Source organism: Erythrolamprus reginae, chromosome 4, assembly GCF_031021105.1.
Source record: "Erythrolamprus reginae isolate rEryReg1 chromosome 4, rEryReg1.hap1, whole genome shotgun sequence".
Classification (NCBI taxonomy): domain Eukaryota; kingdom Metazoa; phylum Chordata; class Lepidosauria; order Squamata; family Dipsadidae; genus Erythrolamprus; species Erythrolamprus reginae.
In genome coordinates this window covers 13,037,677-13,055,373 of record NC_091953.1, presented here as the reverse complement: position 1 = coordinate 13,055,373, position 17,697 = coordinate 13,037,677, and the positions used below count along the sequence as shown (strand labels likewise).

Sequence of the window (17,697 nt, the reverse complement as noted above, 5' to 3'; positions counted from 1 at the left end):
TTTGGGCCTTCCGGGCCCACTGGGAGTCAGGAAACAGACTGTTTCCAGCTTCCAGAGTGGGTGGGGAAGGGCTGTTTTTTGCTCTCCCCAAGGTCCAGAGCCTTTCGAGGAGCCTGGGGAGATCGAAAACACTCTTCCCTCCCCCCCAGAGACCCTCCAGGGGGGCAGAAACGGCCCATTTGGAAATTGGGAAATGGCCAATATCCGATCTACAGGGCACCTCCAGGTGTGGGGTGTCACGCTTAATATTTGCCAGCACCTCAGAGACATTCAGTAATGAAAGAGTTAACTATGTTTGCCTTACCAAGATCCTCCTATTATGATGTAATATCCTGCCAATCTCAGCTTCACTTCCTCCTCCTTCTTCAGTTCTTAACTCTCTTCTTTCTATCCTCCATCGTGTAAAGACGTATTTTTGAGTTGTCCCTCGAGACATGTTTTATTTTCTGTTTTTATAATAAAAATATCTTGTTTGAACAAATGACTAAGGCTTTTATCCATCGGCTCCGCGGTGTTAAGGTCCTAACAGACTTTAATCAGTTATTTTACTAAACATGGGGGAGGTCATTTTAGCCCTGCCCAGACACTGAATTATGGGTGTGGGCATTCCTGCATGCACGATAGCATTCACGCATGCACTTTCGGCACCCGAGGAAAAAAAGGTTCTCCGTCACTGACCTAAATGATGGAATACTGTATATACAGTGGTACCTCTACTTACAGACTTAATTCGTTCCGTGACCAGGTTCTTAAGTTGAAAGGTTTATAAGAAGAAGCAATTTTTCCCATAGCAATCAATGTAAAAGCAAACAATGCGTGCGATTGGGGAAACCACAGGGAGGGTGGAGGCCGTTTCCTCCCAGGAGATTCCTAGAGAGGTCCCACAGAGGCTTCTCCCCACCTTTTCCAGCCCTGTTTCCTCCCAGCAGATTCCTAGAGAGGCCCCACAGAGGCCTCACCTTGCCTTTTCCAGTTACAGTTTCAGAGGCTCTAGTTTGTAAGTGGAAAATGGTTCTTGAGAAGAGGCAAAAAAATCTTGAACACCCGGTTCCTATCTAGAAAAGTTCGTAAGTAAAGGCGTTTGCAGGTAGAGGTACCACTGTATTATATTTTAGATGACTTTTTTTTTAAAAAAAAAGTTCACTTGTAATGAAGACGATTGTCAGTGACTGCTATGTATAAAAGCTGTAGGGCAGGGGTGTCAAACTCAATATCTGCAGGCCAGATCTGGCCCATCGGGTACATAGAACTGGCCCAGGGGGCCATCCTGGAAACAGCAAAGCACCGGCCCATGGTGCCTCTGCCAGCGAAAACAGGCTCCCAATCTCTGTTTTCATCTGGAACAGCCTCCTGCAATGTGTGGTCCTCCCAATCTCCGTTTTCACCGACAGAGGCTTGCAGGAGGCCGTCCCAGCCGAAAATGGAGAATTGGGGGTCCATTTTCGCCGGCAGAGAACTTGGGCCGCCACAGGCGCCCCCGTCACGAGTGATGTCAAGCTGGCCATGCCCCCTTCTCCCCCCCCCAGGTCAAACGCAACCCTGATGTATACCTCAAGGAAATCTAGTTTGACACCTCTGCTGTAGGGTGTTGCCAGTGTCTGAAACAGTATGTCATTGAACGTCAGCTGTCTGAGAAGTAAAAGTGTTTGGAAAACCACCTCTCAGCAAAATGTCGTTGCTGCTGGGGAAAAATAGGAGGATTAAAATGCAGTGTGTGCACCACCTCGAGCACCTGCGTGAAAAGCAAGACATAAATAAATGACTAGCTACAGTAAGTCTGCCTCATTAAGATATTTTAATAAATGAATCTTGAAATGTTTATGTTCACTCCCATATTCCGAGTTCCGGATGAATAGCTACGTAAACACTTGACCATTTTAAGGTTGCCATTAGCTTATTAAATATGCATATTATTTTATATTAGTGACATAGCACACACACACAAGATTTTTATATCTCTCCCCACCTTTTTAATTTCAAATTCAAATTCAGATCCATAATTTTTAGAACACTAGGTTTTTGAAAATTCAGGTAGAAGCTCTTGATTCTGTATTGGGGATATACAGGGGGTGGACAAAGAAATGGAAACACCTTGCAGCTCTTCCGTGGAATCCAGATTTGTGAAGCTCCCTTCGAATAGTTTTTGTGGAAATTGGGTTCTGTACACGCCACACAATGCGAGGGAATTCTAGGAGTTGAAATTCATACATCTTCAAGTTGTTGAAAGACACTGGTTTTGAGAAAACAGAACTAAAATGAACTTCTCCATCTCATAGAAATGCAATAGTCCAGGAATTACAGGCAAAACGGCCAACGATTTTGCAGATTGAAGGATATGGGTTTCCAAAGATCTGGAAGGCATTATGTTTAGGAAAATTTTCCGTGGAGGGAAAGTCGAGATTGAGAAGGTGCTACATTACATTTTCCTGAATATTTAAATATTGTTTTTGAGCTTGAGAGAAAAATGAGAAAAAAGAGAACACCCTATAAAGTACCAAAACATGGTAAATTTAAAATTAATAAGCAGCCATCATGGAACAAGAATGCTGTTCTTTATGTCTTCAATTTTAGTCCAAAATCTTCAAGAGTTGGAAACAATTTCCATTCATTCTTTACATGTCTGCCTTTTCTGCTCAGCAAGCTTGACAGATGCATTTTGACTTGGCAGTTCTTCATTTTATTTTATTTTTTCCTGTTGGAGCTTGCTGCAGCTTATTTTTCTGATATTTTCCAAGAACTGGCATATTGTTTCGCTGCTTTGAAGCATGTATTTATGTATTGTTGAGATGTCAGATTCATTTTTTTTGTGCCCACCTGGAATAAAACACTCTAATCTTACAGCTGTCTTAAAAATGCCTGCCTGTGGTTAGCGAAAATTGCTATCGGACCATATTATGTCATATTACTGACATAGCAATCTGTGGGCGGTAGATTTCAATGTGAAATAAATCTGACTTGTTTAGAAGGCTTTGTGGTTAAGAACCTTTTGAGTGTTCAGGCTGCTTGCTGATGCTTCCAGAAGACATTCTTGTCAAAGAATGCTTTCAAAAAATAATAGCCATATAATGAAGTATGCTGTCCAATCGTCAGAACGGAATAGCATTTATCTCTGAGTATATGGCAGATGACCGTAGTAACAGACATTTATTTTATTTTATTTATTTATTTATTGGATTTGTATGCCGCCCCTCTCCGGAGACTCGGGGCGGCTAACAGCAATAATAAGACAGCATATAATAATAATCCAATACTAAAAACAAACCCATTATAATAAAAACCAAACAGACATACAAGCATACCATGCATAAAATTGTAAAGGCCTAGGGGGAAAGGGTATCTCAATTCCCCCATGCCTGGCGGCAGAGGTGGGTTTTAAGTAGCTTACGAAAGGCAAGGAGGGTGGGGGCAATTCTAATCTCTGGGGGGAGTTGGTTCCAGAGGGCCAGGGCCGCCACAGAGAAGGCTCTTCCCCTGGGCCCCGCCAAGCGGCATTGTTTAGTTGACGGGACCCGGAGAAGACCCACTCTGTGGGACCTAACTGGTCACTGGGATTTGTGCAGCAGAAGGCGGTCCCTGAGATAATCTGGTCTGATGCCATGAAGGGCTTTATAGCTCATAACCAACACTTTGAATTGTGACCGGAAACTGATCGGCAACCAATGCAGACTGCGGAGTGTTGGTGTAACATGGGCATATTTGGGAAAGCCCATGATTGCTCTCGCAGCTGCATTCTGCACGATCTGAAGTTTCCGAACACTTTTCAAGGGTAACCCCGTGTAGAGACCGTTACAGTAGTCGAGCCTAGAGGTGATGAGGGCATGAGTGACTGTCAGCAGTGACTCCTGGTCCAAATAGGGTCGCAACTGGTGCACCAGGCGAACCTGGGCGAACATCCCCCTCGCCACAGCTGAAAGGTGTTTCTCTAATGTGAGCTGTGGATCGAGGAGGACACCCAAGTTGCAAACCCTCTCTGAGGGGGTCAATGATTCCCCCCCCCAGGGTAATGGACGGACAGATGGAATTGTCCTTGGGAGGCAAGACCCACAGCCACTCCGTCTTGTCTGGGTTGAGTTTGAGTTTGTTGACACCCATCCAGGCCCCAACAGCCTCCAGGCACCAGCACATTATTTCCACTGCTTCGTTGACTGGACATGGGGTGGAGATGTATAATTGGGTATCATCGGCATATTGATGATACCTCAACCCATGCCCTTGGATGATCTCACCCATATATTAGGCACATCAGACTCCCTATCCTTACGGTAAAACAAGAGCTAGGTAAGAGGACAGGATAAACAGTGATGGCGAAGCTATGGCATGGGAGCCAGAGGTGGCACGCTGCTCTCTTCTGGGTTCCGGCATGCACAAGTGCGCTGGGCTGTTGGACGCACCTGGGCATGCGGAACCCAAAAGAGAGCAGTTGGCCAGTATACATGGACACCGGACCAGCTGGCATGCATGCAACGGAACCCGGAAGAGCAGCTAGCCACCGGGTGCACATGTTCACTGCCTAGCTACTTTCTTATGGTTTCTGGTGCTCCGGCACGCGCATGCGCACCATTCTGCGAGACCGCCTTCTGCCGCACGAATCCCAGCGACCAGTTAGGACCCACAGAGTTGGTCTTCTCCGGGTCCCGTCGACTAAACAATGCCATCTGGCAGGACCCAGGGGAAGAGCCTTCTCTGTGGTGGCTCCGACCCTCTGGAATCAGCTCCCTCCAGAGATCAGGACTGCCCCCACCCTCCTTGCCTTTCGTAAACTCCTCAAAACCCACCTCTGTCGTCAAGTGTCGGGGAACTGAGACATCTCCCCTTGCCTATGTAGTATTTGTGTATGATAGGATTGTATGTATGTATTTATATATTGGGGTTCCTTGTTTTTAGATTTTTAAACGCACTATTGTTATTTTTTAGATTTTAATTATTAGATTTGTTATTATGTCTTGCTTTCATCAATGTTGTGAGCCGCCCCGAGTCTACGGAGAGGGGCGGCATACAAGTCTAATAAATAATAATAATAATAATAATTCTAGTTTCAGCACTTGTTGCTGAAAAGGTGAGCCACCACTGGAATAAACCAAGGTTATGACCTCTGTTCATTCTGTTGGCAAAGGAGGTGTCACCCTCCAGAGGTGCTCAATGAAGTTTCCAACATCCTTCGTCGTTGATCGTGCAAACTAGAGTTATAACAATGATAGTTAGGCAATACCTGGAGGGTTATAGCTGCCTCACTTCTTACAATGTATTGATTGATTGATTGATTGATTGATTGATTGATTGATTGGATGTGTATCCCACCCTTCTCAGAGGACTCAGGGTGGTTTACAACATGTAAAAACAATACAATTCTAATCTTCATTTTTATTTCATTAGAAAGAGCATGTTTTTTTCCTATCATATACCGGTATGTTGTTTTTGTGATGGTTTCTTTTCAAATAAGGCTACAAAAATCAGTCAAGTGGACCCCCTGGTCCACTTGACAAAGAATAGCCCCATAATAATTGGTCATCAGGATCTTAATGTGCATGGCAAAGTGTGGCAATGGGATTCTAGTTGCTATTAAGATAGTGTTGCATTTTTGCTTTTAGTACTGTCTTGGAGTCAGAATTTAGTAAAAATGGGATATATAAATATGAAAATAATTCTTTTATGCAGTTTTGACAGTGCTACTGTATGTATTTTTTTTAAAAAAATGGGATAGCTGATTGAATTGGGTGTCTTTTTATGAATTCTGAGACTACTTTTGTTGCTTTTGTAAATTACTTTTATGTTTTCCCATCTATATTTATTTATTTATTTATTTTTATTTATTTTGTCCAGTACACAATGAGGGTTTTAGTGGGTATATATCTATATACACATAGTAAAATACATGATGAAGGTTATAGAGGAGATACTCATAGTAAAATATATCTAAGAAATAATAGAAAAGAAGATATAGTAATAGAACATATCAATGAAAGAATAGAAGAAGAGATATAGGGATAGAAGAAAGGTATAGGAGATATAGGAGAGCAAAAGGACAGGGGACAGAAAGGGACGGAAGTCACTCTAGTGCACTTGTACTCGCCCCTTACTGACCTCTTAGGAATCTGGATAGGTCAACCGTAGATAATCTAAGGGTCATCTCTGCAATTGGGTTGGAAAAAGTAGCACTATAAAATATTCTTTTTTCAGTTTGTAGAAGGGTTTGTGGTCCATGCCATAGACTTCTGACACTGACCTCTTACTTAGGTTAGTCGTGAGACAAGCTATCAAAATATAAGAATAGGTTTCATAAACATTTTGCTATCATCATCAATTGATTCATATTAACACCTGGAAATCTTAATATTAAAGAGGACGCAAGTAAAGTTATGCTAAAAATGGCATTTGTTACTTTCTTTTACAGGAAAATAAAATCAGAGTGTCTCTGCCTTTAACAAGAGGACCAAGTGCCTTTATACCAGAGAAGGATGTAAGTTGTTTTTCTTTTTCCTTTCTTTGAAGAAATGAACATGAACCCGAAATAATCGAATAATTTCCACCATTTCTTCTTAATTGATTGGACAGTGAGGCAAAAGCAATGGGAAGTGTCGAATAAGCAGGGGAAAGTTTTCACTTGGGGACTTGGCGCGCAATTTCAGTTCTGGCTTTGCAATACAGTGATCTCTCGATTATCGCGAGGGTTACGTTCCAAGACCTCTCGCGATAATCGATTTTTCGCGATATAGTGGAAACACCATCTGCGCATGCGCGCCCTTTTTTCCCATGGCCGCGCATGCGCAGATGGTGGAGCCGGTGGCTGGGGAGGTGGATTCGCCGCCCCCATCAGCCCTTCCTGCTCTGGGTCAGAGCCGCGGAAACCTTCGGCTTGCCGAGGCTGCGTCTCCAAGCTCGCCTGCCGCCGCCGCCACTACGCCTCCGCCGCCTCAGCCACCCCTCTGCAGGGACCTCGCATGCCACGATCTCCCTCTCTCGCCCTCCCTGCGCTTCTCCTCGGCGGCGACCAAGCGGCAGGTTTACAGTAATGGGAGACCAAAGGCGAAAAAAGAAAAGGAAAAAAAATCCCCAAAAGAGAGGGACAAGAGGCAGGCACAAAGCGAGGGCACAAGGGGAGCTGCCCGGCAGAGGTTGCTTTTTTTCTTCTTGTGGGCAAGTGGAGGGGGGGAGAGAGAAGGAAAGAGAGAGAGAGAAGAGTGGAAGGAAGAGAGAGAGAAATGATAGAAAAAAGGGGAGAAAAAAAGAGAAATGAGAAAATGATTGAACCGTGGTGTAGAAAAAAACCCGGACGTATTTTTAATTTATTATTTTTTGAAAAATCGCGATATAGCGTTTCGCGAAGATCGAGATCGCGAAGATCGAGGGATCACTGTACTGTCATTCACTTGACTTCTACTACGCTGTATCTTTCTCACCAAATGGAGTTAAGGATCGGTTTTAGTGAGAAGATCAAGCTGAGGCAGGTCTGACATGAAGCCAGAATTTCCATTATCAATCCATCTGGAGAAATTATCTACCATGGGGGTTGTGCAAACTACACCTTTCTCAGCCCGTTGTATGGATTGTTTTTACTTAGAAGCCTTAGTTGGGGCAGGCCCTGTTCTGTCGGGCTCTCTGGTAGACTCCTCCCAAAAATTCACAGGTACAAATTTCAGACACACACACGTTTGAAAATTCAAAACAATGTTCTTTATAATGAAAGTTCACTTAACCTAAGCCCTCTTTTGGTATAGCAAAGAGCACTTGTCTCCAACCAAACTGGTAATTTGTACAAGTCCCTTATCACTTCTGTGATACTAAGCTTTCAGCTGTGAGGCAATTCACAGTCCTTCTTCTTTCACAAAGTGAAACACACTTTGCTCTGGTTTAGTTTCAAAGCCGGGAACAAGCAGCACACAAAAAGTCAAAGTCAGTAAAGCAGTCATGAAACACAACGATCAGATAATCCTCCACAATGGCCAAACCCACAGGCTGCTATTTATAGCAGCCTCACTACTTACCCCAGCCCCACCCAACCACAGGTGGCCTCATTTTCTTTGATAATAATCTCTCAGTTGTTGTTGCCTATGCATTGCTCTCCGCATGCGTGGCTGTATCATTAACTCTTGTTCTGAATCCAAGGAGGAGCTAGATAATTGATCTCCTTCTGAGCTGTCTGCCATACTCTCCTCCTCCCTGTCACTCATGTCTTCTTGGTCAGAGGAGCCTTCATCAGCAGATTCCACCGGGGGCAAAACAGGCCTGCAGCATGTGGATGTCTCCCCCACATCCACAGTCCTTGGGGCAGGAGCTAGGCCAGAGCTAACCGCAACAGTCCCAGAGATGGGTTCCTCCTGGTCCTATGAAACTGGTAGTAACTTGACAGCCTGGGTCACTGGAGCTGGCAGCAACCCAGGCCTTCCACTCCCCCAAACTGGCTCTCTTGGGGGCCCATAGGTGGCGTTATCTTGTTTTTTCTTCTGCGCATGCAAAAGCTGTATTTTTAGCACTGTCCGTGCATGCCATTGGCGCCTCCATTTTGTTTTTTGCTTCTGAGCATGTGCAGAAGTTGTATTTTTAGCACTCTGCATGAGCACAAGGGGTATGCCACTGAGCGAACCAGCAATGAAGAAAACCAGAACCGAACCCTGGGCAAGCCTGACAACTTATCTCCAAGACCGACACTAGCTTTGTTCAACAGATTTTAGTTTAGCATTACATTAAACCATTTAGGATAAACTTATGGGTGATCATCAGTGCTGCTGAAATTCTGTCATTCTATGGCTGATATTCTATATATTCAGACTTTCTACTAAATCTGCACTTCTATTCTACTAGTTTTTCTCATCATTCCTATCACCCATTTCCTCCCATGTTGACTGTATGACCGTAACTTGTTGCTTAGATCCTAAGATTTTTATTAATATTGCTTCTTCATTTCTTATTTGACCCCTATGACAATCATTAAGTGTCGTACCACATGATTCTTGACAAATGTATATTTTATTTTATGCACGCTGAGAGCATATGCACCAAGACAAATTCCTTGTGTGTCCAATCACACTTGGCCAATAAAATTCTATTCTATTTCTATTCTATTCTATATGTTTTGCTATTTTTTATTATTTTAGTTCTTTCTTATTTACATATAATATATAATATAGATATAATATAATATATGCATAATTCTGTTTTTGTTTGTTTGTTTTGTCATGTTTATGTAGTGTATATTAGAGGTGGAGACCCTTTGAGAGCTGCATGCAATGAAATTTCATTTTAATATATGCCGATTAGCATGCATTCCAAGTGACAATAAAATTAGTCTAAGTCTCTTCACTTAATCTTATTAAACTTCCACACTTGCTTCTTCTTAAAGCATGTCTTATTTATAACTTTATAAAACTGAATCAGATCAGTAATGTGGATTATTTTTTTTATTTTTTTTGCTTTTGAACCTTCTGCAAAGGTTATGCAAGCCAATAGTTTGAATGAACGTATGCATCTTCTGGTGGAAGAATATTCTACATCCGGTCGCCTAGACAACATCACTCAGGTCATGAGTATACACATCCAGTACCTGGAGTCTTTTCTCCGCAGTCAGTTTTATATGTTGCGTGTGGATGGTCCTCTTCCTTTGCCCTACCGGCACTACATAGCCATCATGGTAAGCCCTGAAGAAGTCTTGACTCATCTCCCGTCATAATTGCATTAGTATGTTTTCCACTAGTGTTGTAAGTTAAAGCAAGCGTCACCTACTTCTGAACTGAAAAGAGATAACCCTTAATAAGGTTGGTAAGGCCACACTTGGAACACTGCATTCAGTTTTGGTTAAAAGGATGTTGGGACTCTAGATAAAGAGTGCAGAGAAGAGCAACAAAGATGTTTGTTTGTTTGTTTGTTTGTTTGTTTGTTTGTTTGTTTATTGATTGATTGATTGATTGATTGATTGATTGGATTTGTATGCCGCCCCTCTCCGTAGACTCGGGGCGGCTAACAACAATGATAAAAACAGCATGTAACAATCCAATTCAATACTAAAATAACTAAAAAAAAACTTATTATAAAAACCAGACATACATACAGACATACCATGCGTAAATTGTAAAGGCCTAGGGGGAAAGAATATCTCAGTTCCCCCATGCCTGACGGCAGAGGTGGGTTTTAAGAAGCTTACGAAAGGCAAGGAGGGTGGGGGCAATTCTAATCTCTGGGGGGAGTTGGTTTCAAAGGGCTGTGGCCACCACAGAGAAGGCTCTTCCCCTGGGTCCCGCCAAACAACATTGTTTAGTTGACGGGACCTGGAGAAGGCCCACTCTGTGGGACCTAACTGGTCGCTGGGATTCGTGCAGCAGAAGGCGGTCCCTGAGATAACCTGGTCCGGTGCCATGAAGGGCTTTATAGGTCATAACCAACACTTTGAATTGTGACCAGAAACTGATCGGCAACCAATGCAGACTGCTGAGTGTTGGTGTACCATGGGCATATTTGGGGAAACCCATGATTGCTCTCGCAGCTGCATTCTGCACGATCTGAAGTTTCCGAACACTTTTCAAAGGTAGCCCCATGTAGGGAGCATTGCAGTAGTCGAACCTCGAGGTGATGAGGGCATGAGTGACTGTGAGCAGTGACTCCCGGTCCAAATAGAGCCGCAACTGGTGCACCAGGCAAACCTGGGCAAACGCCCCCCTCACCACAGCTGAAAGATGTTTCTCTAATGTGAGCTGTGGATCGAGGAGGACGCCCAAGTTGCGGACCCTCTCTGAGGGGGTCAATGACTCCCCCCCCCCCCGGGTGATGGATGGACAGATAGAATTCTCCTTGGGAGGCAAAACCCACAGCCACTCCGTCTTATCAGGGTTGAGTTTGAGTCTGTTGACACCCATCCTGACCCCAACAGCCTCCAGACACTGGCACATCACTTCCACTGCTTCGCTGACTGGACAAGGGATGAAGATGTAGAGCTGAGTATCATCTGCATACTGCATCCATGACCTTGGATGATCTCACTCAGCGGATTAGGGGGACTGGAGGCTAAAACATATGAAGAACAGTCAAGAACTGGGTATGTCCAGTTTAAAGAAAATAAGGACTAGGGGAGAAATGATAGCCGTGTTCCAATATCTCAGGGGTTGCCACAAAGAAGAAGGAATCAAACTCTTCTCCAAAATACCTGAGGGTAGAACAAGAAGCAATGGGTGGAAGTTAAACAAGGTGAGAAGCTACTTAGAACTAAGGAGAAATTTCCTAACAGAACAATTAATCAGTGGAACAAGTTGCCTCCAGAAGTTGTGAATTCTCCAACACTGGAAGTTTTTAAGAATATGTTGGATAATCCTTTGGTGTAGGGTTTCCTGCCTGAGCAGGGGCTTGGACTAGGAGACCTCTAAGTTCTCTTCCAACTCTGTAACCCTGTCACCCCCATCTAGTTGATCTTTCCTTCAAGAGCAGGATATCTGTCAGCTGGACCTGAGCCACACAGATACACACACACATACTATATATCTAGTCTATAGTCATAGATGGAATGTCTTCATTTTGAACACTTCATGGGTACAGCATGCTTTGTTCACTCGAAATGTGGTGGTTGTGAGCTATCTATGACCTTGTGTGAGATATGTGCCCAGTCATCCATAATAATATATGGCCAATAATCCTTTAAATGAGGTGTGTCAAACTCGATTTCATTGAGGGACGCATCAGGGTTGTGTTTTATTTTGGGGGGAGCGTGGGGTGTGTGGCCACGGTTGATGTGGCCATGGTGAGCATGGCCAGCTTTATATCACTTGTGTCGGGGGAACCTGTGGTGGCCCGAGCATTCTGCCATCAAAAACAGACTCATGAGCTCCATTTACAACTGCGAAGACCTCCTGCAACCCACTGCCCATGAAAACTGAGCTCGGGAAGGCCACAAGCTCCGTTTTTGCTGGCAGAGGCAGCACGGGTAGAGGCACCACGGCCAGTCCTTCCCTGTTTCCAGGGTAACTCCATGAGCCAGATCTAAGCACCCCGCTCCTGCTTTAAATAACACCATCCCAAACACGGAATTTTGAATTCTGCACTTGGAAACAATTCAAACTATAGTGGTACCTCTACTTAAGAATTTAATTCGTTCCATGACCAGGTTCTCAAGTAGAAAAGTTTGTAAGTAGAAGCAATTTTTCCCATAGGAATCAATGTGAAAGCTAATAATGCGTGCAAACTCATTAGGAAAGAAATAAAAGCTCGGATTTTGGGTGGGAGGAGGAGGAGGAAGAAGAGAAGGAGAACAGTCGCTGCTGAAGGAAGAAGGTGAGGTGAGGGAAATTTAAAAAATCCAAAACTCCAGGTGGGCGAGAGGGGGAACCTCCCACTCCTTTGACCGAAAGGCTGCCGCTGCTGCTACCTGCTTCCTCTTCCTTCCCATGCTGAAGGGCTCTCCTCTTGCTTGCTTACTTTGTAGCTGGCGTCTTTCCTTCACTGTGGTGACTCCTCGTTTTGGCTGAAGCCGAATTGATCCAGCCAGGGTGAAGCGCCCCCTTTTGTCTTTCCATGCCCAGACACTCCGGGAGGCAACCTCATGCCAGATGTATGGGACGCAGCGCAAGGGAGTCACCACAGCAAAGTGGTTTATTCCCTCTCCAAGCGCCCAGAGAAAGGAAAATGCTATGTTTGCTCTGGGCTGCCAAAGCCTCCTTAAGCGCCACCGAAAGGCTCCTCTGGCAGCCCAGAAAAGCCCGAGATGGCCAGGATTAAAGGGGGAATGGCAGGAAACTAGCTGGGCCTTTATGCCTCTCTCAAATTTCCAGGGAAATTTTTCCGGGCTCGGGTTCTTAAGTAGAAAATGGTTCTTAAGAAGAGGCAAAAAAATCTTGAACACCCGGTTCTTATCTAGAAAATTCTTAAGTAGAGGCGTTCTTAGGTAGAGGTACCTCTGTATATAGTTTTCCAAATTTCGCAATAGCTAAAATATGACATTTTCAACATTCATGAATAATTTTTCCACTAGTCAAAACTTCCAGTATATTGCGGTTACAATACAAATTGTTATTCTCATGGTGTTGGAAGAATTACAGCTGAATAATAGCCATTTTCTTAAAGCCACAATGAATTCCTGGGAAAGTTAAAATTTAAGCAAATGGCTTCTACACTTAAACAACTCTGGATCACAAATGTTGGGGCAGAGTTCACAAAACATTCATGCAGTGGGTACACCTAGCTTCCGATGTTTTGGGCTTGGCTACCCTCCGGGGCGGATTGCATTTACTGCTGCTACCGGTCCACTGCGTGCGCAGCTTCAAGTCTCTGGCCTATGCCTGTCTCAGCGTGTTTTTGCTCTGTGCAGGTGCAAGAATCAAAATCTCGGGAGAAGACGCGCATGAGAGAGATATTTCAGCAATTATTTTGCTTCCATGCATGCGAAATCTCTCACGCATGCATCCCCTTGTGAGCATTTGCTTCCTGGACATGCTCAGAAGCAAAAACACATTGGGATACGCGCATGAACATGCCAGAGACCTGAATCTGTGCACGCAGCTCAATTTTTACTACCAGTGTAGTGTCCCTTACCATTCTGGTCGGAACCCGCTACTGCTGGCCTCGTATTCTACATCAGCAATATACAGGTAGACTTCCACATTTTGGGTTGCTAGGTGAAACATTTGTTAAGTGAGTTTATTTATTTATTTATTTATTTTTGATTGATTGATTGGATTTGTGTGCTGCCCCTCTCCGTGGACTCGGGGTGGCTCACAACATTTCAACAGTAGACAGTGTACATAATACAATTGGATCCAAATAATTAAATAGTTAATCTAAAACATTATAAAAGTTAAATATCAAAAACCAATCACTCAAACACAAAGCAAGCATACTAAGCATTCAGTGACCAGAGGCTGAGATCAAGCTTGGCAGCATAAATAAGTCTTCAAGTTCTTATGAAAGGCAAGGAGGGTTGGGGCAGTACCAATCTCCGGGGGGGAGATGATTCCAGAAGGCCAGGGCCCCCACAGAGAAGGTTTTTCCCCTAGGCCCCACCAAGCGACATTGTCTGGTTGACGGGACCTGGAGAAGGCTGACTCTGTTTCCCTCATCTCTCCCATTTTAAGACCTTCCTTGCCATGGTTGTTCAGAGAATCACGGCACTTGTTAAATTAGTAACAAGATTATTAACTGAAACTGGCTTTCCCATTGACTTTGCTTGTCGGAAGGTCGCAGAAGGACCCAGGGACATTGCAACCGTCATAAACAAGCAGGTGTTGCCACTTTTGCCGCTACCAGTGCGCTGCGTGTGCAGCTTCACATCTCCGGCATGCATCCGAGCAAGATTTTGCCTCTATGCATGGGCAGGAAGCAAATCTCGCAAGGGGATGCGCACGAGAGAGAGACTTCTGTGATTTTTTTTTACTTCCACGCATGCGCAGAAGCCAAAAATTGCCGAAATCTCTCTTTCATACGCATCCCCTTGTGAGATTTTGCTTCCTGTGCATGCGCAGAAGCAAAATAAATAAATAATAAATAAATAAATAAATAAAATCTCGCTCAGACGCGTACACACGCACGCCGGGGACGCAAAGCTGCGGAAAGGGGCGGCATACAAATCTAATTATTATTATTATTAATAATAATAATAATTATTATTAATTATTATTATTAATAATAATAATAATAATTAATTATTATTAATAATAATAATAATAATAATAATAATAATAAAAGCTGTGTGTGCAGCTCAATTTTCGCTACTGATGTGGCATCCCACTACTGGTCATAAATGCAAACCAGTTGCCAAGCATCTGAATTTTGATCACATGACTATGGGCATGCGGCAATGGTCATGAGTGTAAAAAATTGTCATATTTTTTTGAAAAAATTATTCTCCCCAGTGCAATTATTCTCCCCAGTGCACGCCGGGGACGCAAAGCTGCGGAAAGGGGCGGCATACAAATCTAATTATTATTAATAATAATAATAATAATAATAATAAAAATAATAATAATAATAATAATAATAATAAAAGCTGTGTGTGCAGCTCAATTTTCGCTAATGGTGTGGCATCCCACTACTGGTCATAAATGCAAACCAGTTGCCAAGTATCTGAATTTTGATCACATGACTATGGGCATGCGGCAATGGTCATGAGTGTAAAAAATTGTCATATTTTTAAAAAAAAATTATTCTCCCCAGTGCAATTGTAACAGTTAAACAGTCACTAAACCAACTTTTGTAAGTTGAGGACTACCGGAATATGTTTCACACATCTTCTTTTCTGTTAAAAAGCAATTGCAGTGAAATTTCTTGAGAGCTTTTTTTGTGGAAACACTTGAATGCAGCGTTCTCTCTCCCTTTTTATAAAGCTATGTTTTTTCCCCCTTTCTTACATCTGCCTGCTTGTTTTCCAATCTGCCTCTTTGGGTTTCCTGTCTAGGCTGCTGCCAGGCACCAGTGTTCCTATCTAATAAATATACATGTGGAAGAGTTCCTGAAGACTGGAGGGATACCAGAATGGCTGAACGGCTTAGAATACATTCCTCAAAGGCTGAAAAATCTGAACGAAATCAACAAGCTGCTTGCACACCGACCTTGGCTGGTTTCCAAAGAGCACATTCAGGTACATTGATTTATTTGTTTGTTTTTTGAAAGGACCGGCTAGTGAAGGCAAACCCGGATGTCCAAGCATTTGCCCGTGCCAAAACTTTGCAACTTTTGCTAGGATTTGATGGGAATGAGCTCTCCTTACAGCTTATTTATTTATTTTTATTTATTTAGATTTGTATGCCGCCCCTCTCCGCAGACTCGGGGCGGCTCACAACAAAGTGAAAAACAATTTATAACAAATCTAAATTTCTACTAAAAAACATTTTAAAAACCCCATTTTCTAAACACACATACATACACACATACCATTCATAAATTGTATATGCCCGGGGGAGATGTCTCAGTTCCCCCGTGCCTGACGACACAGGTGGGTCTTAAGGAGCTTACGAAAGGCAAGGAGAGTAGGGGCAGTTCTAATCTCCGGGGGGAGTTGGTTCCAGAGGGTCGGGGCCGCCACAGAGAAGGCTCTTCCCCTGGGGCCCGCCAACCGACATTGTTTAGTTGACGGGACCCGGAGAAGGCCCACTCTGTGGGACCTAATTGGTCGCTGGGATTCGTGCGGCAGCAGGCGGTCTCGGAGATATTCTGGTCCAGTGCCATGAAGGGCTTTAAAGGTCATAACCAACACTTTGAATTGTGACCGGAAGTTGATCGGCAACCAATGCAGACTGCGGAGTGTTGGTGAAACATGGGCATACCTAGGTAGGCCCATGACTGCTCTCGCAGCTGCATTCTGCACAATCTGAAGTTTCCGAACACTTTTCAAAGGTAGCCCCATGTAGAGAGCATTACAGTAGTCGAACCTCGAGGTGATGAGGGCATGAGTGACTGTGAGCAGTGAGTCCCGGTCCAGATAGGGCCGCAACTGGTGCACCAGGCGAACCTGGGTAAACGCCCCCCTCGCCACAGCTGAAAGATGGTTCTCTAATGTGAGCTGTGGATCGAGGAGGACGCCCAAGTTGCGGACCCTCTCCGAGGGGGTCAATAATTCTCCCCCCCCAGGGTAATGGAAGGACAGATGGAATTGTCCTTGGGAGGCAAAACCCACAGCCACTCCGTCTTATCCAGGTTGAGTTTGAGTCTGTTGGCACCCATCCAGGCCCCAACAAGCTTGCTTTATCTATCTATGTCTTGCTTTGTCTATCTATGTCTTGCTTTGTCTGTCTGTCTATCTATCTATCTATCTATCTATCTATCTATCTATCTATCTATCTATCTATCTCTATGTATATCTATCTATCTATCTATCTATCTATCTATCTATCTATCTATCTAAAATTGAACGGGTCCAAAGACGGGCTACAAGAATGGTGGAAGGTCTTAAGCATAAAACGTATCAGGAAAGACATAATGAACTCAATCTGTATAGTCTGGAGGACAGAAGGAAAAGGGGGGACATGATCGAAACATTTAAATATATTAAAGGGTTAAATAAGGTCCAGGAGGGAAGTGTTTTTAATAGGAAAGTGAACACAAGGACAAGGGGACACAATCTGAAGTTAGTTGGGGGAAAGATCAAAAGCAACATGAGAAAATATTATTTTACTGAAAGAGTAGTAGATCCTTGGAACAAACTTCCAGCAGACATGGTAGATAAATCCACAGTAACTGAATTTAAACATGCCTGGGATAAACATATATCCATCCTAAGATAAAATACAGAAAATAGTATAAGGACAGACTAGATGGACCATGAGGTTTTTTTCTGCCGTCAGTCTTCTATGTTTCTATTTTCCTATCTATCTATCTATCTATCTATCTATCTATCTATCTATCTATCTATCTATCTATCTCTATGTATATCTATCTATCTATCTATCTCTATGTATATCTACCTACCTACCTACTTACCTATCTATCTATCTTTCTATCTCTATGTATATCTATCTATCTATCTATCTATCTCTATGTATATCTATCTATCCATCCATCCATCCATCTATCTATCTATCTATCTCTATGTATATCTATCTATCTATCTCTATGTATATCTATCTATCTATCTCTATGTATATCTATCTATCCATCTATCTCTATGTATATCTATCTATCCATCTATCTATCCATCCATCCATCCATCTATCTATCTATCTATCTATCTCTATGTATATCTATCTATCTATCTAGTATAGGATAGTATTTTATATAACCATAGAAAGTAAT

The 17,697-nt window shown here is 43.3% G+C and overlaps 1 protein-coding gene across 1 annotated transcript in view; it reads left to right on the top strand.

Moving 5' to 3' along the window:
* The window catches only part of SESN3 (sestrin 3), an 85,136-nt gene that overhangs the window by 51,788 nt on the left and 15,651 nt on the right, over nt 1-17,697 (top strand). Inside the window, exons 2-4 of the mRNA XM_070749650.1 lie at nt 6,392-6,457; nt 9,428-9,625; nt 15,365-15,547. Of these exons, the coding sequence (XP_070605751.1) occupies nt 6,392-6,457; nt 9,428-9,625; nt 15,365-15,547 (447 nt within the window). The remainder of the gene's footprint in view (nt 1-6,391; nt 6,458-9,427; nt 9,626-15,364; nt 15,548-17,697) is intronic.